The following is a 23,167-nucleotide window of genomic DNA, read 5'->3' as shown; positions in this document are numbered from 1 at the left end:
GGGCCGGTACCGGCACCGGGAACCGGGGAAACCGGGGGCACCGGGGGTGCCGAACGTGCGTGCGCTCCCCGACTCGGGAACTCGGGCTGGGAATGAGAACCGGGAACGGGCACAGGGAACGGGCACCGGGCCGGTGCTGCCGCCGTTCCGCGGGGTCCGCCGGGTCGGGCCCGTCCCGCCCCCGGTCCTGCCTCCGGTTCTGCCTCCGTGCCGGACCCTCCCGGGCCGGCTCCGCCCCCGGTGGGGCCCCGGGAGCCTCCTGGGGGCGGCGGGAGGGAGCGGAGCGGGGGTGGGGACTGAGGACGGACGGACGGATGGATGGACGGATGGACGGACAGACGGGCACCGAGCCGCGCTCCCGTTCCCAGCGCTGCCGTTCCCCGGGAGAGCCCCGGGACTGACCCCGGTGTGGGACGGGGGTCCCGCGGTTCCCGCACGCCCCGGGAGCGGCGCCTTTGGCCTCCACCCGCGCCGGGACCGTCCCCGCAGCCCCCGGGGAGCTCCCGGCACGTTCCCAGTCCCGCACGGCTGGGAAAGGACCCTCGGCCGGCCCCCGGGACCCCCGCGCGTTTCCCAGGCCTCATAAATACCCTGGGAAGCGGAGCCCCCGCGGGACCCGCCCGGCAGCGCCGTCCCCGGGGCTGCTCGAGGTTCCCAGCAGGACCAGCCCGGGGGAATTCACCCCGCGGGTCGCCTGGCACCTCGGGAGCGGCCCCGCGCTTCCCGGCACAGCCATTCCCGCGGGGAGGGACGCGGGGACACCAGGGGACAGCGGGGGACATTGGGGTGCCACCCCCATCCCGGTGCCAGCAGCCGTGCCCAGCCGGGCCGTGCCATCCAGACCGAGCTGAGCTTTCTGCCTGCTGGAGGAGCAGTGCTGGCTGTCCCTCGCTGTCCCTCTCTGTCCCCGCTGTCCCTCGCTGTCCCTCGCTGTCCCTCCCTGTCCCTCGCTGTCCCCGCTGTCCCTCCGTCCGGTCCCGCGTGGGCGGTTCCCGCTGGCACCGGGGCCGTGCCGCTCTCGGGGCTATTTTCAAGTCCCGCCGTGTTGGCCTTGGCAGCAGCAGCAGCAGCAGCGCTTTGGCTCCCGGCTCCTTTCCAGCGTTTTTGGGAAGGCCCGGAGGGGGTGGCAGTCCCTGGGACTCGGCCCAAGGTCCCCAAAGCAGCTCCTGGTGACGGCAGCTCTGTCCCTTCCCGTGTCCTGACAGAGCTCAGCCGTGTCCCCGCCGGTGTCCCTTGGGGCGCAGCTCCCATCCCAGGGCATCCGGCACCCCAAACTCCACCAAATCCCGGGATTTTGGGGCAGGAGGAGCCTCGAGAGGGAGCTCAAAGCTTTGGGAGCTGGGAAGGAACAGGGGGGCACAACCCCTGACCCGGGGGGACCGCGGGGTCCCTGTCCCCAAAACCCCAAACACGGCTTTGCCTGGCACGGCTGGAGCGGCCCTGACCCGGGCCGGACCGGGACAGTCCGAGGTGAAGGAAGGACAGAACAGGGCAGGACGGGACAGGGATGTCCCACACCCAAAGAGCCACCCGAGTGTCCCCAAAGCGTCCCAGAGCTGGAGGGGACACCTGGATGTGTCACCTCGGACTCTGCCGAAGATCCGACCCCTCTGTTCTCCCCCCACCCGCTCTTCGGGATCAATTAATATTACTGGCGAGGCTCATTAACACTCCGCTAATTGCACTCTGTAAATCACGAGCTTTAAAAGCAGCTCTGGGGAAGATGTCACGTCCCGAACTCCTGAGAGCCTCATCCAGAAATTCCTCATTTCTCCCGGTTTTCCTCCTGGTCTTCCCGGGACTGGGAGTCGGGACAGGAGCCCCAGGATGTCCGGGGTGCAAAAATGTGGGGCTGGGTGGGACCCGATTCCCTGAATTCCCTGTTTTTCCCTGATATTCCCCGATTTCCCTGATTTCCCTGATTTCCCTGATATTCCCTGATGTTCCCTGATTTCCCCTGATATTCCCTGATATTCCCTGATTCCCTTGATATTCCCTGATGTTCCCCGATTCCCCGATTTCCCTGATATTTCCTGATATTCCCTGATTTTCCCTGAATTCCCCGCTATTCCCTGATTTCCCCGATATTCCCCGGATTCATTTTTCCTACCTGCAGCGCCCGAACTCCCGGCCACGCCCCTTTCCTTCACCCCGCCCCTCACACGGGCAAGGGCGTGACTATGCAAATAAACACCGTCCATTAACCAATGGCAGAGCAGCCCGGCTGCTGTATGCAAATCTTCGGGCGGGGCGGGCGGGGTTATGCAAATGTCAGCGGCGCTGCTCGGTCAGGCGGCGGCAGCGCTCCGGGGGCACGGACGGGACCGGGACCGGGACCGACGCCGGGTCTGACACCGGGACCAGCACCGGGACCAGCACCGGGACCGGCCCCGGGGCCTGCCCGGCTCCGCTGCAGCGCCGGGAGCGCGCGGGGCCGCCGAGGAGGGAGCGCCGCTGCCCAGGTGCGTGTCCCGCGGCGGGCACGGGGGTCCCGCGCTCCGCTGTCACCGGCACCGGGCACGGGGCACGGCGACAGGCGGCAGCAGCGCTGTCTGTCCCGCTCTGCCCCGCCGGGGCTCCGGCCGCATCCCGGGGCGCACGGGCACGGAGCGGGAGCGGGGCCGGCCCGGGAGGGGCCGGTGCGGCCGGGCCGGCGCCCGGCGGGCGGCTCTGGGCACGGCGGAGCCCCGGCCCCCGCCCCGCCGTCTCGGGATGGCGGGCTATAAAAAGCCTGCGGTTTGCGCCGAGCCCGGGCCGGTTATTTTTACTCGTGTCTGCGCAGGGTGGAACGCCCGGGTTTAACCCAAAAGTGCAGCCTGGGCGGCAGCCGCCCTGCCCCGGCCCCGCCGCCGCCCCCGGGGCCACCGGCGCCCCCGGGGGCTGCGGGGAAACTGAGGCACGGCAGCGGCGGGCTGCGGGGACAGCGGGGACAGCGCGCCCGGGCACCCCCGACGGCGCCGTCACCTCGCGGGGTGGCACAGCGCCCGGGCTGCGCCGGGCACGTGCCGGTCCCTTCCTGCTCCCGGGAGGGGACAACGCGGCCGCGGCTCCGGCCAGGGGCATCTCCAGGGTGGTGGCACCTCCATGTGGCATCTCCAGAGCGTCCCAGTGCACCTGGGTCCCCCTGGCACCCGTGGAGAGTGAGGTGGATCCTCGGCCAGATCCTCCTGCCCAGCACAGCCCGCTGCCAGCGTGCCCCTGTCCCTCCTGTCCCTGTCCCTGTCCCTCCTGTCCCTGTCCCTGTCCCCGTCCCTCCTGTCCCTGTCCCTGTCCCTGTCCCTGTCCCTGTCCCTGTCCCTCCTGTCCCTGTCCCTGTCCCTGTCCCTGTCCCTCCTGTCCCTGTCCCCGTCCCTCCTGTCCCTGTCCCTGTCCCCATCCTCAGGGATTTTTTACTCTTTTGATGACAGAAACTCTCCCAGCGCTGCCAGTGTGGAGTTTCCCAGGGAATGGATTTCCGTGGCAGCTCGGGATGAGCAGGAAAGGGGGGATGGGACCCAAAGAGGGGGGGCAGTGCCCCCGGGACCCCCCGGGCATCCCTGGGGCTGGGGAAGGAGCGGGGGGACCATCAGGACACCCAGGGCTGGCCCTGAGCCACGCTGCCAGCCGGACACGGCTCAGTGACGTCGGGGAGCTCTGGGGGAAGGAGGGACGTGGGTGAGGCCCCAGGTCTGGCTTAGGATCCCAAACCTGCCCAGGGCACCCACGGCATCCCGAAAAGTGATTTGGGAAACTTTGGGAAAGTTCTGTGCAAAGGGAGAGGGATCCTGATGGGTCCTGCCAGCAGTAAACCAGCCTAAACCAGGCAGTAAACCAGACAATAAACCAGCCTAAACCAGGCAGTAAACCAGGCTAAACCAGCCTAAACCAGGCAATGAACCAGCCTAAACCAGGCAGTAAACCAGCCTAAACTGGTCAGTAAACCAGCCTAAATCAACCTGAACCAGGCCTCAGGTCTGGTTTAGGACCCCAAACCTTCCCAAGCCCAGGGCACCCACGACAACCCAAAAAAGTGGATTTGGGGAACTTTGTGAGACTTTGGTGCAAAGGGAGAGGGACCCTGCTGGGATCCAGCACTGAGGGGCTGCAGAGCCTGGCACGCCGCTGTGGGGGCACCCAGAAGGATTTGGGGGGAAATCAGGACAATTTGACCCCCTTGAATTTCCCTCCTTTTCCCAGAAATCCCCTCAGGATTGTGAGGATAGAGCAGCTCTGTGGGCCAGGCATCCCCAAAGGCACAGGAGCAGCCCTGGGTGGCCCCAGCACCAAGTGGGGGCCACCCCCCAATTAATCCCATAGGAACTGTGGGTTCCTTCCCTGCATGGAGCCTCAGCCGTGCCCTGGGTTGGGGGGCGTCCGTGTGTCCGTCCACCCTCCCCGGGGCCGTGAGCTGCCTCGGTTTTGGGGCCATTTCGATCCTTCCTCCTTCCTCACACTCATTTTGGAACCGAAAATCCTCCACCCATCGGCCCCGGGGCTTTCGCTCTGTGTCACCCCCAGGGGGACAGCGACAGAGACAGTGACAGCGGGGCTGACGGTGGCACTGCCCCCAGAGCCCCCAGACCCGAGGGGTTTATGGCTAATGGGTGCTTGGGATGCAGGAATGGGGTTTGGGGGGGTCCTGGTGGTCCCAAACGCAAGGGGTTTATGGCTAACGGGTGTTTGGGAAGCAGGGATGGGGTTTGGGGGGTCTTGGTGGTCCCAAACCCGAGGAGTTTATGGCTAATAGGTACTTGGGAAGTTTGGAACAGGGTTTGGGGGGTCCTGGTGGTCCCAAACACGAGGGGTTTATGGCTAATGGGTGTTTGGGACGCAGGGATGGGGTTTGGGGGGTCCTGGTGGTCCCAAACCCGAGGGGTTTATAGCTAATGGGTGTTTGGGAAGTTTGGAACAGGGTTTGGGGGGTCCTGGTGGTCCCAAACCCGAGGGGTTTATGGCTAATGGGTGTTTGGGATGCAGGGATGGGGTTTGGGGGGTCCTGGTGGTCCCAAACCCGAGGGGTTTATGGCTAATGGGTGCTTGGGAAGCAGGGATGGGGTTTGGGGGTCCTGGTGGTCCCAAACCCCCTCAGGGCCCGTCCCCACCTCTCCCCCATTTCCCAGCCCGCTCCCCCGGCTCCCAGTCCCGCCCAGCCCCGTGCTGGTTTGTACTGGTCACTTGTTTAAACAACCTATAAAAAGCAGGAGGGCCCAGCACAGACTCCAAGCTCAACTTTGACTTTTCCCCGCGCCGGGCTCGGGATGCTGCTCAGCCCTTCCCAGGGGACCCAAACCACGGGGCCAGGGCTGGGCTTGGCCTCTGGGCACAGCACTCCGGGTCTGGTGCTGGTAAAACCCCCGCTGCAAACCCCATTTTAAATTCTCATTTAAAATCCCCATTTCAAACCCCATTTCAAATCCCCTTTTCAAGCCCCCGTTGCAAACCCCATTTTAAATTATCATTTAAAATCCCCATTTCAAACCCCATTTCAAACCCCCATTTCAGACCCCCATTTTAAATTCCATTTCAAGCCCCCATTTCAAACTCTATTTCTCAAACCCCATTTTTCAAACCCCAATTTCAAACCCCCATTACCCCCATTTCAAACCCCCATTAAATTCCCCATTCCAAACCCCATTTCAAACCCCAATTTCAAACCCCCATTCCAAACCCCATTCCAGACCCCATTTCAAACCCCCATCCCCACCCCTGTTCCCCTCCTGGTCCCATCACCATCCTCCTCTCCCTCCTGTGGGGTTTTGCTGCTCCTGGCTCAGATTTTCCCCTCCCTCGGGATGGAAACCCTTTTCTCCCTGCTGTAATTGTATAATTGTATTTTTTCTCCCAAAACGCTTTTTGGGAGCTGCCAAAAGCCACCAGCGGGTGTTTGAGAACCAATCCCCTCCCAGTCCTTCCCAGTCACCCCCAGCTCTCAGATTTGCAGCAAAACCCCCATAATTTGGTACAAAAACCCCTTTCCTGCACTTTCTGTGCCCCATGGGACAACGAATCCCTGGGCAGCTCCAAGACCCTGACTCGGGGGTGTTTTAGGGGAGCGCTCAGTCCTGGAGCACTTTTTCCTTTAATATCCCCCCTGCCTGAATTTTGGGATAAATTTGGTGGATTTGGGGTTTCTGGGCCCATCCAGGGGTGCTGGGGCAGTGCTGGAGGCCCCGTTGTGGTGCCGGGGATCCCATGGTGGCTCACGGAAAGAACACACAGCTCTCTCGGGGTTTGTTTGGTCTCAGCTCACTAATCAGGAGCTGGAACTGGGAATTTACACCCCTGGCGCTGTGCAAATGCCCCCCAAAGGCACAGGGGGGCTGTGGGGTTGGTTATAAACCAAATGCCAGCGTGGGGTTTGGGGTGAGGCCGAGCTGTGGGTGCTGGGTGCCACTGGAATGGTTGGGGTGAGGTGGGAGTGATCCCAATCCCAACCCCGATCCCAATCCCAATCCCAACACCGATCCCAATCAGCGCCTCTCAGGATCCCCTTGGAGTCACCCTGTGGGTGCTGGAACCTTCCAGGTCCCCCTGGGCATCACCCCTGGGGCACTGAGGTACCGCAGCACCCAAGGGTCTGTCCCTAGGAAAATCCTTGGAGTTATTTCATGTCCCTGCTGCGGGTGGGGGATGCAGCCGTCCATCCATGGATCCATCTATCCATCATCCATCCCTGTGTCCATCTATCCATGAATCCATCATCCATCCATTCCCGTGTCCGTCCATCCATCCATCCATCCATCCATCCATCCATCCATCCCTGTGTCCATCTATCCATGAATCCATCGTCCATCCATTCCCGTGTCCGTCCGTCCATCCATCCATCCATCCATCCATCCATCCATCCATCCATCATCCATCCATCCCTGTGTCCATCTATCCATGAATCCATCATCCATCCATTCCCGTGTCCGTCCGTCCATCCATCCATCCATCCATCCATCCATCCATCCATCCATCCATCCATCCATCATCCATCCATCCCTGTGTCCATCTATCCATGAATCCATCATCCATCCATTCCCGTGTCCGTCCGTCCATCCATCCCCGTGTCCATCTGTCTGTCCACCCCTGTGTCCATCCATCCCTCCATCCCCGTGTCCATCTGTCTGTCCACCCCTGTGTCCGTCCGTCCCTCCATCCCCCAGTCCTCCCCCAGGCTGAAGATCTGCAGGGACACGGGGGGGTCACAGCCGGTCCATCACCCCCTGCCCCAAACATCCCAACCCCGGGTTCCAGCCCCAAAGTGCCACCCCCAAAGTGACCCCCGGGGAGCTCGGGGTGTCCCCAGGGAGCGCCGCAGGTGTGGGAGGCAGGAGAACCCCCAGGGATGGTTGGGAACGGGAAAGCCTCTCCTTTTCCACCAGGGAATTCATTCTCGGCCCTTTCCGGCAGGGCCGGGGGGCTCCGGGCACCCCCAGGCCCTGGGGAGGGGGCACGGGGGGGGTCGTGCGTGGGCCCGGGGACACAGGGTGGCAGCGGGGCCGTGGGAACGGCAGCGCAATTTCCTTCCATAAATTAAAATTAGTTTTGATCAGCTAAAAATAGCAGCGAGCGCGCTGGTGAAATGGCAGCGTGCTGGTCGAGAGGGGGAGGGGGACACGCGGGGGGACCCCAGGGTCCCCAACCGCCCCCTGGCACCCGGCCTGGCACGGGGGGTCCCAGAGCCGTCCCCAACGCGGAGCTGCCACCGCGCAGTGTCCCTGCCCCGGGGCTTGGGGACAGCGGGGACAGGGCCAGGCCGGGGCTGTCCCCACTCCGGGGTGGGCACACGCTGGGGACATCTCGGTGCCACCCGTGGCTCTGCCCCCTTGGTGGCATTGGGGGATTTGGGGTGGCTCTTGCTGGGGGGTGGCAGAGGGGCAGGAATTGGGGGGTGGGACAGGAATTGGGGAGTGGGACAGGGATTGGGGGTGTGTGACAGGGATTGGGGTGTCCCAGCGTTGTGGGGGTGACAGAGGGACAGGAATTGGGGGGTGGGACAGGAACTGGGGTGTCCGACAGGAACTGGAGAGTCCCAATGCTTTGGGGGTGTCAGAGGAGCAGGAACAGGGGGGTGTGACAGGAATTGGGGGGATGTGACAGGGACTGGGGGGATGTGACAGGGATTGGGGTGTCCCAGCGCTGTTGGGGTGTCAGAGGGACAGGATTTGGGGGAATGTGACAGGGATTGGGGTGTCCCATCGCTGTGGCAGGCTCGGGGGGCGCTGGCACCCCTCAGCCCCGGTGTCACCGGTGTCACCAGCCCCTGCCCCTGTCCCGGGCTGGCTCACGAGGCCGCAGGGTGCGCGGGCGGTTTCGCTTTGCCGTCTCCTCGTGCAGCCACTTCCTGGCCTGCGAGTGGCGGAGGGCAAATTTAGTCTGCTGGAGCTTGAGAAAAAAAAAAGAAAGAAATTAAAAAAAAAATCCCCAAATTTAAACCTCAAACCAACGCTTTTGTTTGAGGGACCCTCCCCGCCGCCAGCCCGGCCCCTTTTAAACGCTCTCCCCATCCCACGGAGCTCCAGGAGCAGCTTCAGGAGCAGCCTCGGGGTTTGGGGTGAGAACTCCGCTCCCAAAGCCCCCAGAATTTGGGATCCTGTGATTTGGGATCACTGCCTCACCCCAAGGTGCTCGGGGAGGGATGGATGGGCTGGCCGGGCAAGGCCGACGGGATATTTTCCCCTCTAACCCAGCAGAATTTCCCGATTTTCCCCCATTTTCCGCTTGGCCACCATCTTCACGGAAGACAAAATGACCTAACTTCCTCCGAAAATCGATTTTTTTTTGCGGCCAAACTTATTTTTGGCGGCGCCGGGGCGGACTGTGGCTGGGGACAGCCCCAGGGCTGCGGGGCTCAGGCGTCTCTCGCTCTCTTCCAGCCCCGAGCCCGGCGGAGGAGGCCGAAATGGGCCGCAAAAAGATCCAGATCAGCCGCATTTTGGACCAGCGGAACCGGCAGGTAGGGCTGCTCGGGGTGAGGTGGGGTCAGGGAGAGGATGAGGAGGATGGGAGGCAGAATTACCCCGTGGGGAGCGTTTTTGGGAGGACTGGGCGCCGTTTCTGGGGGGTTTTCACGCCGGCCCCCCGCAGGTGACCTTCACCAAGCGGAAATTCGGGCTGATGAAGAAGGCCTACGAGCTGAGCGTGCTGTGCGACTGCGAGATCGCGCTCATCATCTTCAACAGCACCAACCGCCTGTTCCAGTACGCCAGCACCGACATGGACAAGGTGCTGCTCAAGTACACCGAGTACAGCGAGCCCCACGAGAGCCGCACCAACTCCGACATCCTCGAGGTAGCGCCCGGGGCGGCGCCGGGGCGCGCGGTGCCCGGGGACCCGCTCACGGTGCCCTCCCCGCAGACGCTCAAGCGCAAGGGGCTGGGGCTGGAGAGCCACGAGCTGGAGCTGGACGAGGGCCCGGAGCCGCCCGCGGACAGGAGCAGGAGGCTCGGAGAGGGCGCGGACCTGGCCCTGCCGCGGCCCAGGTTTTATGTGAGTCGCGGGTGGCACGTGGAGGGTCCTGTCCCCTCCATAGCCTTGGGTTCTGGTTTGTCCTGAAGGGCCCTGAGGGTCTCCAAGGGTCCCCAAGGGTCCCCAAGGGTCCCCAAGGGTCCTGTCCCCTCCCTGGCCTTGGGTTCTGGTTTGTCCTGAAGGGTCCTGAGGGTCCCCAAGGGTCCCCAAGGGTCCTGTCCCCTCCCTGGCCTTGGGTTCTGGTTTGTCCTGAAGGGTCCTCATTGCCCTCCTTGGCCTCTGGTTCATCCTGAAGGGTCCTGAGGGTCCCCAAGGGTCCTGTCCCCTCCCTGTCCTTGGGTTTTGGTTCATCCTGCAGGGTCCCCAAGGGTCCCCAAGTGTGCTGTCCCCTCCCTCTCTTTGGGATCTGGTTTGTCCTGCAGAGTCCTGAGGGTCCCCAAGGATCCCAAGGGCGGCTGTCCCTGAGCCCTGTGTGTCCCTGAATGACCCCAAGGGTCCCTATTCCTGTCCCCTCTGTGTCTCTGAGTGTCTCTGAATGTCCCCGAGGGTCCCTGTCCCTGACTCGCGTGTCCCCAAGGATCTCGAGGGTGGCTGTCCCTGACCCCCGTGTGTCCCTGAATGTCCCCGAGGGTCGCTGTCCCTGACCGTGTGTGTCCCCAGGGGTCCCGAGAGTCCCAAGGGTCCCTGTCCCTGACCCGTGTGTGTCCCCGAGGGTCCCGAGAGTCTCCATCCCTGACCGTGTGTCCCCTCAGAGCCCGGTGCCGCTGCCCGAGGCCGCCTACGGCAGCTCCCCGCCGGGCCCCGAGGGCTCTCTGGGCTCCCCGCAGGGCCCGGGCCGCCCCCCCGCCCTCAGAGCCGCGGCCCCCAAAGCACCGGGACGGTCCCCGGGGCCGCTGCCCCCAGGTAGGCTCGGGGACACCGCGGGAGTGGGCGCGGGGTGGGGACCCCGTCCTGGGCACCCCATCCCTGCCATGGGGGTCCTGTCCCCATCCTGGGCACCCCATCCCCGTCCTGGGCACCCCATCCCTGCCATGGGGGTCCTGTCCCCACCCTGGACACCCCATCACCCCCCTGGACATCCCATCCCTGCCATGCACACCCCATTACCACCACGGACACCTCATTTCCTCCATGGACACCCTATCCCCTCCATGGTGACTCCATTACCACCCTGGGCACCCATACCCTCCATGGGGACCCCATTTCCACCATTGAGCACCTCCTCCTTTCCATGGACAGCCCATTCCTTCCACAAACACCCCGTTCCCTCCATGGTCCCCCTACCATGGACCCCCAGCCCGGGCACCCCGTTCCCTCCATGGTCCCCCCACCATGGACCCCCCAGCCCGGGCACCCCGTTCCCGCCCTGGCCCCGTCCCGGCCGTGCCCACCCCGTCACCCCCGAGCCCCGCGGGGATTTTCCCCGCCCGGCCCCGCATGCAAAGCTCCCCCCGCGGGGCCTTCCCGGGCGCGGGGCCGGGGCTGCGTGGGCAGCAGCGGGGCCGCAGCTGTGGAAACACCGGCCCGGGGCGGCTCCAGCTGCTTCCTGTGCCCGCCAGCCCCGGCCGCAGCTGCGCCCTCACCCGTGCCCGCCGTGCCCATCCCGAGTGCCACAGCCTGGCACGGGGGCTCAGCCCATGGCGGGGACAGAAAAGGGGCTGGAAACGCCACAAACCCGGGGCTGGAGCAGGGAAACCCCCTGGGGTGGGAGGTGGCACGGGATGGGGACAGGCAGGGATGGGGACAGGCAGGGAAGGGGACAGGGAGCACCCCAAACTCAGGGATAGGGACAGGGAACATCCCGAATCGTGGGTGGGGACAGGCAGGGATGGGCATAGGCAGCACCCCAAACCCTGGGATGGGGACAGGCAGGGATGGGGACAGGCAGCGCCCCAAACCCTGGCATAGGGACAGGCAGGGATGGGGCAGGCAGGGATGGGGACACACAGCCCTGTCCCCTGTGTATGGCCCAGAGCCCCCTCCAGCCCTGCCCTGCTGTCACCCCTGTCGCACCCCGGTGTCCCGCGGGGCAGTGGCCGTGCCGGAGCGCGGCCCCGTGCCGGCACACCGGGGATCCCCGAGGCCCACCCGTGTGTCCCGCTGTCCGTCTGTCCCCAGGGCTCGGCTACCCCCTGTTCCCCGCCGCCAGCCTGGGCCGCGCCCTGGCCACCACGACGCCGACGCCGCTGTTCCTGGGGACCGAGGGCCGGCGCGGGGACAGCCAGGGCGGCCTGGCCAGCAGCCGGAGCGGCAGCACCGCGGCGGTGAGTCTGATGTCCCCAGGGCCACGGGGCTGTCCCCAGGGCCACACGGCAGTCCCCAGGGCCACACGGCAGTCCCCAAGGCCACACGGCTGTCCCCAAGGCCACACGGCTGTCTCATTGCCACATGGCGGTCCCTGAGGCCACACGGCTGTGCCCAAGGCCACATGGCTGTCCCCGAGGCCTCACAACTAACCCCAGGGCCACATGGCTGTCCCCAAGGCCACACGGCTGTCCCTGAGGCCTCACAACTGTCCCCAAGGCCTCATGACTGTCCCCGAGGCCTCACAGCTGTCTCCAGGGCCACACAGCTGTCCCCACAGCCATACGGTTGTCCCCGAGGCCACATGGCTGTCCCCAAGGCCAGACGGCTGTCCCCAAAGCCATGCTGCTGTCCCCAAGGCCACACAGCTGTCCCCATTGCCACACGGCCACCCCCAAGGCCTCATGACTGTCCCCGAGGCCTCACAACTGTCCCCAATGCCACATGACTGTCCCCAGGGCCACGTGGATGTCCCCAAAGCCATGCTGCTGTCCCCTCCCCAGACCCCGCTCCTCCCACACGCCCCTTCCTTGCTGGGGGACTCAGGGAGGGTTTTGGAGGGTCCCCCCGGGGATTTGGAGCCCAGAACCCATTGGGGTGCCCCCATTTGGGGTTTTGGGGCACAGAACCCATTGGGGTCTCCCCGGGTTTTGGGCCCAGAACCCATTGGGATCCCCCCATTTGGGGTTTGGGGCACAGAACCCATCGGGGTGCCCCCATTTGGGGTTTGGGGCACAGAACCCATCGGGGTGCCCCCGTTTGGGGTTTGGGGCACAGAACCCATCGGGGTGCCCCCGTTTCCCGCAGCGGCCGCTGTACCCCGCCCTGCAGACGCTGAGCCCCGGCAGCTCCGGCCTCCCGAGCCACGGCCTGGCCGGGTTCCCCTTCCTCAGCCCGGCCCCGGCGGGTGAGTGGCGCTGCCCCAGCCTTGTCCCCTCCCTTGTCACCCCCTCCCGCTCACGCTGTGCTCCCACCCCGCAGATTTTGGGGCTGGGGAGGTCCCGGCGCCCCCCGGATTCCTGCAGCCCCCCCAGGCCTGGCAGCACCCCCGGGACGTGGCGGCGCTGGGGTGAGGAGGGCTGGGGACAGGACAGGGGACAGGACAGGGGACAGGACAGGGGACGGGGGGACAGGGGGGGACAGCGTGGGGACAGGGGGAATATGGCTGGGGACAGGGCAGGGGACAGGGTGGGGACAGGGGGGACACAGCTGGGGATAGGGAGACAGGGCAGGGGACAGAGTGGGGACAGGGGTGGCCCTGGGGTGGGGACAGGGCAGGGGACAGAGTGGGGACAGAGTGGGGGACAGGACAGGGGACAGAGGGGACAGGGCAGGGGACGGGGGGACAGGGCAGGACAAGGGGGAACAAGGCAGACAGGACATGGCCTCACTGGGGTAAGGACAGGGGTGGCCCTGTGCTGGGGACAGGGGGGACAATGCGAGGGTGACGGCATTCTGCTGCACCCACGGCTGTCCCCTCCCAGCCATGGGTGGCACCGAGGGGCAGCCCCCCCCCACCCAAAGGGTGCTCTTAGGGGTCACCCCGAAGCACCCCCGGATTATTTCCAGCCGGGTTCCCCCTTGGACCTTGTCCCCATGTCCCCCCCAGCAGCTGTGCGGGCCCAGAACCAGCTCAGGACAGGAAGTGGGAGGGTCCCAACCCCTCCAGGGGTGACAAGGGGACACGGGGACCGTCCCTCACCCGTGCCCTGTCGCCGCAGGGCCAGCAGCCGGATGGTCCCCGCGGAGGAGCCAGCCGCTGTCCCCGGCGCGTCCCCGCAGCCCGTCAGCATCAAATCCGAGCGGGTGTCGCCGGGGCTGGGCTGTGCCCCGGGCACCCCCCAGCCCCCCCTGGCCCCCCTGGCGCCCCTCAGCGAGGCCCCCCGAGCCCCCGGCGAGCTCCAGCCCCGCGATGGCTTCGCCAAGAGCTTCCCCCCGTTCGCGCCGCGGCCGCTGCCGGACGAGCCGAGGGCGGCTGTCCCCGCTGTCCCCGCTGTCCCCGCGCGGAGGGGACAGCCCGCGGACGTTTGGCAGAGATAGCGAGGCCGGCGGGGCGCGGGCAGGGGGAGCAGCCCCCGCTCCTGCCCCATCTGAGCCCCTCGGGACCCCCCGCGCCCCCGGTGCCACCCCGGTGCCACCTGAGCCCGCCGTGCCCCCGGTGCCACCGGGCTCCTGTAGGGTCCCTCCCTGTCCCCACGCGGGGGCTGCAGCTCCTCGGGACCCCCCGTGCCCCGGGTGCCACCCCGGTGCCATCTCAGCCCCCGTGCCCCCGGTGCCACCGAGTCCCCTCGGGAGCTGGGGCCGTGTCCTGTGCGGTGGCGCTGGGCGCTGTCCCCGCCTGTCCCCGCCTGTCCCCAGCGTGTCCCCAGCAGCGGGAGTGGCCGGGAAGTGCCACGCGGTGGCAGCAGGACTGAGAGCAGCGGCGGCGGCTCCAACCCGGCAGCCCCGGCCCGATCCCGCGGCCAGGGGACAGGGGAGGGGACAGGGGACAGGGGACAGGGACACGGCCAGGGGACAGGGGCCAGGGGCCAGCGCTGCGCCCCCAGCCAGGGGCTCTTTTCTATTTATTATCTTCGCACCAATAAAGAGCTGAGGGGCTTGGGGTGTCTGTTGTGAGGTTTTTGGGCTCAGGCACCCCGGTTTCGGGTGGCATTGTCCCCACGGGAGAGGTGACACTGCCCGCACCCCCTCGGTGACCCCAAAAAGCCTCTCGGGGGCCTCAGAGCACGGGGGAGGAGGAAAACCCCCTTAAAATCGAGATTTGGGGGGAGAGGCAGGGGTTAAGGCCCGGCCCAGCTGAGCCGAGCCTGTTTTAGCTCGGCGCTGGGCCGGGTTTGGGGGTTCTGCCGATTTTGGGGTGGGGGGACATCCCCTGGGGGCTGTGCTGGGCACGGCCACGCTGCCGGGGGGTGACAGGGAGGGACAGCGGGGTCCTGCAGTGCCACCGCCCCACGGGGACACCCTGGGAGTGACAGGGAGGGACAGCGGGGTCCATGGGGACACCCTGGGGGTGACAGGGAGGGACAGCGGGGTCCTGCAGTGCCACCGCCCCACGGGGACACCCTGGGGGCGTTCGGGTCCCCCCAGCACCGCCTGGGCACCCCCAGATCGGGGTCAGACAGGGCCGGGGTCCCCCCGCACGCCCAGGGCCGAGCGGGGCCCCTTCCCTCGCTGGGCGGGGATGGATTACAGCCCCCAGATTAAACCCGGGGCGGGAGATCAATCCTGGGGAGAGTTTGCCCGGTTTAATGGAGCGCCGTAAATACCAGGCGGGATTAGGGGGCTGTGCCGAGCCGCGCCGGGCCCAGCGCCACCCCCGAGGGTGGCGGGTCCCCTCAGGGCCACCTTTGGGACCGGGCCGGGCCTGTGGCTGCGACACAGCGGGAGCGGGAGCGGGGGCTGGGGTAAGAGACTCTGATTGAATAGCAATGACTGCATGATTTATGGTTTGCATTATTGCACGCCTCATTTGAATATATGCTAATCAGGCTTTTTTTTTTTTCCGTTTTTTTTTTTTTTTTCCTCTCTCTCCCCCTGGTTTTGTTTGTAAGATTTAGATTTGCTATGGCAACCCGCTGGCATGGAAGGAGCGCCAGGAAATGTCAGGGCGAGGTGAGCCCCGGGGAGGCGCCGGGGGCTGCGGCGGCGGCGGCGGCGGCGGGGGGGACACGGCGGACCCGGCACCGGGACCGGGAACGGCGGCGGCACCGAGGGCAGGGCGGGAGCGCCGGGAGCCGCACATGCCAGCCGTGCCCGCAGCTCCGGTACCGCCCGTCGCGACAGGTCCCGAACCGGGCTCGGGAGGTGCCCTGGGGTGTCCCCAGCCCCGCTCGGGTCCCTCGGAGCGGCCTTGCTGTCCCTGTGTCCCCAGCCTGGCGGAGAGGGTGGCACTGCCCCAAGGGTGGCACCAGGGACCCGCAGCGGCCTCGGGGTGCGGGGGTGGCACCGGGCAGGGACAGAGCGGCGCTGTCCCCAGGCACGGCCCGGCGTGGCCGCCTCTGGGCTCCGCGAGCCCTCGCACCGGCCCGGTCCATCCCGGTCCATCCCGGTCCATCCCGGTTCCCTGCAGGCCCCGCCGGGGCGGCCGCGCTGCTCGGGGGGCTCGGGGGGCTCCAGCGGGGCTTTGTCTGCGGCCGGGACCTGCCGGGGGGACCCGCACCCCAATTTGGGGTCTGGGACCTTTCCGTCCGTGCCTGCCATGGGTGGGTTTGGGGTAATTCCGTCCCACAGCAGCGCCTGCCAGCGGATCGATCCCTCGGGGGCGGTGTCCCCGTTCCGAGGGGACATCCCGGGTGTCCCCGCTGTCCCCACGCTCAGCTCTGCCCGTCCGGTGCCCGGGGACACTCCGGGTTGTGTCACGGTGTCCCTGCAGGGCCGCCCTCCCCAGCCGGGACCGGTCTCCGCTAACCGAGGCCGTGCCGGGGCAGCGCCGAGCACCGGGGCTGCGACCCCGACGGAACGGAGCTGGCCGGTCCCTTCCTGGCGTCCCCGCCGCCTCAACCGGGGCCGAGCCGGGCACCGGGCGCTGCCTGTCCCCCGGTGCGTCCTCCCCCGAGCACCCACTCGGTTGTTTTGCAAAAGCCCTGAAATATTCATGGCGCTGCGCCGAGCGCCTCTTAATGAATTTTTGATCAAAACTCCATCGAGGAGCCCAAATCCGCCACCCGCTCCCCTAAATCCGCGCCCTCGGGGCCGGGGGGCAGCGGGCCCGCCGGTACCGGGCAGCGGGAGGAGCCGGGCCCGGCCCGAGCGCCTTTTACCGGGGGAAGCCCCCGGGCAAACCGAGGGCGGGGATGGCACCGCAGCACCGGGCGCGGGAACTGCGAGGCTCCCGCAAGATTTGGGGTGTCCGACGCCCAGGCCGGGCCTCCCGCCTCTCCCGGGGCCGGCGGGGAGCGACCGAGCCGCCGGGAAGCCCCGGTTGGACGGGACGGGCCGGGGACGCGCGTCCCGGTGCCCCCAGGCTCGGCCGCGGGGAATATTCGTTAATGAGGAAATGCAGAAGCGGAGCTCATTAGGGGAGAGCGCGGAGCCCGGGGCCATCCCGGAGCACCGGGCCCGGGCGGGCAGGGCTCGGGAGGGCACCGGGGCGGCACCGGCAGCGGCAGCGGCGCGGTCCCGGTTCGGCGGCCGCGGGTCCCGGTGGCTCCGGGGGCTCAAACCTGGCCTGGATCTCGTCAGGGGCTCCGGGTCTGCAGGGGTTGGGGGTCCCTGGGTGTCCCCCCTTCCCCGGGGCCGAATTTGGGGCGCGAACCCCCGGGCGCTGAACGGAGCCCCCCGGGGTATTTGGGGTCTTCTTAGCGTTCCCAAAATCCCGGCGCGCCCGGGGGAACGGGAGGAAGGGGCAATCCGTTCCCGGCCGCTTCCCGGGGTTTGGAGGTGTTAACCCGCGGAGCAGCGAGGGATTTGGGGTGGAATGAAATAAAACCCTGCCAATTTCTGCTTCATTTCCACGCAATGATCCCGCAGCGGCCCGGGAAAGGGGAGCGCCTTCCGCACCCCCGGAGGGGGGCACGGGGCAGGGGGACCCGCAAACCCTCCCTGCGCCCCCCATGGGGTGCCCCAAATCCCGAAGGTCCCCGGGGAGGCGCGGTGGGGTCCCCGGAGCGGCCGGTGCCACCCGCTGCCCGCTCAGGGCCGCATCGGCGGGGTCAGCGGGATTACTGCTATTATTATTATTATTATTATTATTATTATTATTATTATTATTATTATTATTATTATTGTAGTATCTCTCCTTTTTTTAAAATAATAAAATCCTCGTTATTTTTAGGTTCTGCCGCTGCCAGAGCCGCCCCCCGCCCCCGCGCTCCCCCCAGCCCGGTTCCCCCCTCCCTCTCCAAGCTCCGGGCGAACCTATCCCGCTCCCGACGCGAGCGCGTCATTCCTTACGTAGTAAAATATGGAGAAAGCAAGGAAAAAAAAAAAAAAAAAAAAAAAAAAAAAAAAAAAAAAAAAAAAAAAAAAAACCACGCATTTTTTCTCCCCTCCTCTCTCCCATCTCCATTTCCAAAAGGGACAAAATGGATGTTTGGGCGGAATCCGCCCCCCGTCGCTGCCGCCTCTCCCCGCGGCCCCGTTGGCGGCGGGGCCGGCGCTGCCCGGTGCGCTCGGGGGGTTCGGGCGGCGGGCAGACGTTCCCCGTTTAACCCCACGTAACGGCAACGTGATCGCGGGGGCTCCGCTTCCCGCGGCCCGGCCTGGATGGCCCCGGGCCCCGCGCCCCGCCCGCTGCCGGTGCCGGTGCCGGTTCCCCCCAGCCCCGGTGTCCCGGCGGTGCCGGCTCCCGCCGCCGCTAAGTCAGTAATGGACGCAGAGGTGCGGAGGGAGGTAAATAATCCCCTCCCCACTCCCTCTTTTTCCGCCGCCGTTTTTCCCCCTCTCCTGTGCCCCGCACTGAACTCCCCGCGCCGGTGCTGCCGCCGGTGCCGCCGGTGCCGCCGGTGCCGCCGGTGCCGCTGTGCCCGCGGGGCAGGGCAGGGCTGGGCGGGCACCGGCGGCCGCCCCGCTCCCCTTCCCGTTCTCCCAACTTGGAGGAAGTCTGCGAGGGGGGATCCCGCGCCTCCCCTTCCCTCGCCTGATATTTTTAATTTTTAAATTTTTTTTTTCGGGGGGTGGGTGGGGTGTTGTTCGCCCTCCCCGCGCCCCATCCCGGATTAGGGTCCCGGCAGCCCCGGTGTGAGTGTCGGGCTGGGGGCGAGGTGGCGCGGGGAGGGGGGCCCGGGGACGAGGCGTGGAAAGCTGCCCTCCCTCCGGCTCCCGCAGCGCCGGGAACAATGGCCACGGGCTCCGTGGGGACAATGCCCGGCGGAGCCGAGCTGCTTGGGTTGCAGGACACGTCCTCCACCGCCTCGGCCACCCCGGGCCCCGGCCCCCCGCTCCCCGGGCCACGCACCCCCCGCTCCCCCGGCACCGTGGGAAAACGCGTGGCCGCGCTCGGCGGGGACACGAGGGAGGGGACACCAAACTCGGCCCAAAGTGTCCCCGCGCCGCTCCGGGGTCCCCGCGGAGCCCTCCCGGCCGCTGTCACCCAGCGCGGCTCCTCCCGGGGCCCCGGCCGGTGCCGCGGCCGCGCTCAACAGGTCGGTACCGGGCCGGGCCCAGGTGCGCTCCCCCCGCGCCGCCGCCCGTTCCCAGCCGGGCCGCGCTCCCCCCGCGCCCCCCGCCCCTCATTATTCCTGTTATCCCAAGGCAGCCTCCGTGCCCAAACGCCGGCATGTGCGAGGCAAACAGAGCGCGATTGTTCCGAGCCTGGGAACGCGCGGAGGGGGCGCGGGGGCCGCCGCCCGCCGCCCCCCGCCCGGCCCCCGCTCAGACGCGATTGTGATGGAAATAGGCCTTTCCCCGCATGCTGTTGAACTTGATGTTGACTCCTTTTCTTTTTGGAGTTTCACATCTCCTCGCTCACTTGTTTTGTGGGAAAATTTTCTCCCGAGCTTCGGTGTGAAATTAATTAATCGGGGCCTCTAGATGGCAATGGGACACAAAAGGGGACAGCCCGGGGAAACTCCGGCAAACTCACAAAAGCCACCCCCGGGGTTTAGAGCCCCGGGGCCGGTCGGAGCGACTGCCCTGCCCTGCCCGGTGCCCGAGGTAAGGGGCTGCCGGAGCGGACTTTCGGTGTGCGCAGCTATTTTGATATTTTTTAAAATTATAATTTTGCGGGGAAAGGATTTGGGGTTTAAAAAAAATATTAGAGAGCAGGGAGAAAGGGGCGTGGGGATGCTGTGTGGGGTTGGGGCGTTGTGTGGGCATTCCCTTCCATCCCTGCGTTGGTGCGAGGCTGTAAAAACAACAGGAGGAAAAAAAATAGAAAGAAAAAAAAAGAACACAAGGAAAAAAAAATTCCCATGCAAAAGGCCGGGGTTGAATTCGGCATTTCTGGCGAAAGGAAGGAAAAATAATTAATTCTCTTGGTTTGTTGCTATTTTTCCCCTTGGAAAAAAAAAAAAAAAAAAGTATCTGGGGTTTTCTGCTGTGCCCGGCTGTGCCCGAGCGGGCACGGCGGGGATTCCGCGCCGTTGTTCCCCGAGCTGGGGAATCTCCGCCGCGCACGGGGACGGGGGAAAACCAGTTCGGCTCCCAGTCTGGACTGGGAATGGTTTGTTCGATCCCCAGCGCCTTCCCTCGCCCGCAGTTTCGGGATCAGCGGCGGCGGGGGGGAGAAATGGAAAATCAGATTTTCCTCGGAAGCGCTTGGCAGGGCAGGATGTGATGGCTTTGAGGCGCATCAATCTTTTGCAAAGCGTTGGGGGAATTAGGGGAATATTTCCGCAAATATTTAGGCCAAAAATACGAGCGTCAAACGCCATCCCGCTCTTTGTTGCCGCAACACCTTTGGGTGACAGCGGCTGCGGGAACAAAATCATGAAAATCTGTTAAATCTTTAGTTTTCCCCCGCATCGATATTTTCAGCTGGGCAGGGATTCGGGGGAATTTTCCCGGGGGTTTGGGGACCCCTTTTCCTTGGGATCGCTCCCCCGAGCTGCTGGAATGGAGCTGCGAAGCGGCGCGGAGGGAAACGACTCGTTGGGTTTTAAATGCAAATAATTCCCAGCGACGTTGGAGTCAAACGAGCGGAGGGGGGAAAAAAATTAGAGAAAAGAAAAAATTGGGGCGGGAAAGGGAAAAGAAAAAGATGAGGAGGGGGGGGGGGGAAATCTCGGTGGGGAAAAAAGCGGGGAGGGAAATAAACAGCAGAAAAATCCACTTTGGAAGGGAACCGGGCCGGGCGGGAGAGCGGCTCCGGTGCCCGGGGAGTGCCCGGTGCGAGGCCGCGGTGCCCAGGGAGGCTCCGGGGCCCACGGCAGGGGCGGGCTGGTACAGATTGATGGGCAGACAGACAGACGGACAGACGGACAGCCCCCAGGTGCGGGGCTGCCCCGATCCAGGCTGTCCCGGCCGTCCCCGCAGCCGAGGCCGTGTCCCAGCGCGGCCCTGCGCTGTGCCCGCCCCGCGGGCGGATGGCACCGGCCCCGGGCACCGCACGCCCTGCCCGCGGCGGGACCGGCCCCGGGCACCGGGCAGGGCTCCCCGGCGCCGCCCACCCCCGCCCCCGCCGCCGGCCCCGCCGCCAAAGTTGCTCCAAGTTAACGGAGCGATGGCGGCGGCTGCTCCTGACGCGTTTCTCTCTTTCCCTCCCCAGGTGGGCACGGCGGGCACCGGACACCGCGCGAGGCGGAGGTAACGGCGGCTCCCCCAGCTCCTCGCCGGCGGCAGCCCCGGGACGCGGCCGGTGGCACCGGAGGGATGCGCGGCAGGTGCGGGACCCGCAGGTGGTGGCGGTACCGGGAACGGCGGCAACTTCCCGGCCCGGGGACCCCGCTCGGTGCGCTGGGACGGGGCCCCGCGGCCGGCCGGGCTGTGGGGGCTCCGGGGGATGCGGGGCCGCCGTGCCCAGCCCCGCCGCTGCCTCCCGCCGAGGCGGCCGCCGGTTCCTGCGGCGAGCGCCGCGCTCGCACCGGAGCCCAACATGGCTGCTCCAGTGAAGGTATTTCAGCACACGGGGCTTGGGCCAGGGCACAACGGGGCACCGGGGGCGCCGGGGCCGGCCCCGCGCCCGCAGCCGCCGGGGAACCGGGCGCAGGCGGGCGAGCAGCCGGTAAGCGGCGGGAGGAGCGGGCCCGGGCGGGCCCGGTGCAGCCCCGGGCGCGGACACGCGTGGGGCGGCCGCTCCCCCGGTGCCGCCGGTGCCCGGCTCTCCCCGCGCCTCCCGGGGCCGCCGAGCCGTGCCCGGCGGGCACCGGAGAGCGGCGGGGCCGAACGGGGCCCTGCGCGGTGCCAGCGGGGCCCTGGGCGGCGAGAGCGGCACCGGCGGCGCCCCCGCTGCCCCGAGCGGCCCCTCTCGGTACCGGGCCCGGGCCGGAGCCGCTCCCGGGGCTCCGGCGAGGCTCCGCCGGTGCCGTTCGTTCCCTCGGCGCTCGTTGCTGGGTTTTACCCTTCGGGCAAACGGGACCGAGCCGTGGGCAGCGGGACACGGCGGAGCGGGCGGGCACCGGCGGCAGCGGGGCCGGGGCCACCGGCGGCCAGGGCGGAATCCCTGAGCCCCGGCTGGGAGGTACCGGCGGGGCTCGGCCCACGCGTAGAGCGGAGCGTGCCGAGGATGGCGGGCGGCAGCACCGGGGCCGTGCCGGGAACGAGCCGGGAATTTGGCACCGCTGGCACCGCGGCCCCGCTGGCCGCGCTCGGCCGCAGCCGCGGGGACGGTAACGGCGATAATTAATAGCCATAATAATGATAATCAATTAGCGGCAGCTCGGTGGGAGGAGCACGGACGAGGCACGACCCCGCACGGCCCCGGTGGCGGCGCGGCCGCCGTTCAGCACCACGGAGAGCGGCGGGGCCGGTGCCCGGTTGCCGGTGCCCGGTGGCGGCGGGAGGAGGCTCCGCTCGCTCCCCGCGATGCTGCGGCCGCCGCTGGCAGCTTGGAGGGCTCCGGCCCGGGGCTGCCCGGCCCTGGGGGTGCCCGGTGCTGGGCAGAGAGCCCCGGTGATCCCGGGGAGCGCCGGTGCTGGCGGGTTGGCATTTCCGCAGGCGCCGCCGTTCCTTCCAGCGCGGATATCCCATATACTCCATGGGTCCCGTAGATTCTATAGGTTCCATATATTCCATATATTCCATATATTCTGTCTATATAGGTGTGGGTATATAAAAGGCCGAGTGCGGGCAGCAGGGCCCGGGTCGGATCTCTGCCTCCCTCCCGAAACCGGAGCACCGGGCGCGGGAGCCGGGCCCCGCCGCCCAGCCCGAGCGGCCGCTCTCGGTGTGCATGGCCGGGGCACAGCGGGCACAGCCCCGGCCTCCTGCCGGTTTCGTTTTCCGCCGTTTCACCGGGGCTCGGGGCCATGAGGCGGCCCCGGGAGGGCTGCGGAGCCCGGGCCAGGCCGGGGGACCGGGGACGTGCCGAGCCTGGGGACAACCGGGGGCACATTCGGGGGCCCCGCGTGGCTGTGGGTGCGTGTGCGGGGACGTGCGGGCACCCGGGCGAGTGTGACCGTCGGTGTGAGCGGTGCACCGGGCAGAGGCGAGCGCTGCGTGTGCTCCGGTGTGCCCGGGCACCTCGGCGTGCTCCGTGCCCGCGGGGGTCGCGGCTGTGCCCCCGGTGGGTGCCGGGGAAAGGCCCCGGTGCCGCCGCCCCGGCCGGTGCCGCCCCGGGAGAGCGGAGCGGGGCCCCCGCACCGGGCAGCGCCGGCGGGACCGGCCCCGGGCGGCCGCACGGGGGGGACGTGGAGCCGGACCTGGGCCCAGCGCGCCGGGCCTGCCCCGCCGCCCCTCCGAGCCGCGGCCGCGCTTTCTCCCGGGCCAGGGGGGCTTCTCCGCTTCTCCGGGCCCGTCGGTGGGCTCCGTTCCACCGGGGATAACGGGTGGTTCGAGCCCCGCTTGACTCCCGAGCATCCTCCAAATTTCCCTCTGCGAGCGGCTCCCTGAGCGC

At 67.1% G+C, this 23,167-nt stretch overlaps 2 protein-coding genes across 2 annotated transcripts; both read left to right on the top strand.

The window, feature by feature from the left end:
* The first annotated feature begins 2,303 nt into the window (after positions 1-2,303).
* On the top strand, positions 2,304-13,776 carry MEF2B (myocyte enhancer factor 2B). Its single transcript, XM_058821212.1, has 9 exons — positions 2,304-2,462; positions 8,841-8,920; positions 9,052-9,255; positions 9,322-9,453; positions 10,185-10,335; positions 11,551-11,696; positions 12,544-12,643; positions 12,718-12,805; positions 13,458-13,776. Exons 2-9 carry the CDS (start codon positions 8,867-8,869, stop codon positions 13,774-13,776), a joined length of 1,194 nt encoding a protein of 397 aa, XP_058677195.1. The 5' UTR covers positions 2,304-2,462; positions 8,841-8,866.
* Positions 13,777-15,300: 1,524 nt separating this feature from the next.
* On the top strand, positions 15,301-19,063 carry LOC131568871 (basic proline-rich protein-like). Its single transcript, XM_058821012.1, has 5 exons — positions 15,301-15,519; positions 15,608-16,912; positions 17,753-18,035; positions 18,397-18,818; positions 18,932-19,063. Exons 1-5 carry the CDS (start codon positions 15,301-15,303, stop codon positions 19,061-19,063), a joined length of 2,361 nt encoding a protein of 786 aa, XP_058676995.1.
* The last annotated feature ends 4,104 nt before the right edge of the window (positions 19,064-23,167 follow it).

This window comes from Ammospiza caudacuta, chromosome 28, assembly GCF_027887145.1.
Source record: "Ammospiza caudacuta isolate bAmmCau1 chromosome 28, bAmmCau1.pri, whole genome shotgun sequence".
Taxonomy (NCBI): domain Eukaryota; kingdom Metazoa; phylum Chordata; class Aves; order Passeriformes; family Passerellidae; genus Ammospiza; species Ammospiza caudacuta.
This window is presented reverse-complemented; position numbering and strand designations above follow the sequence as displayed.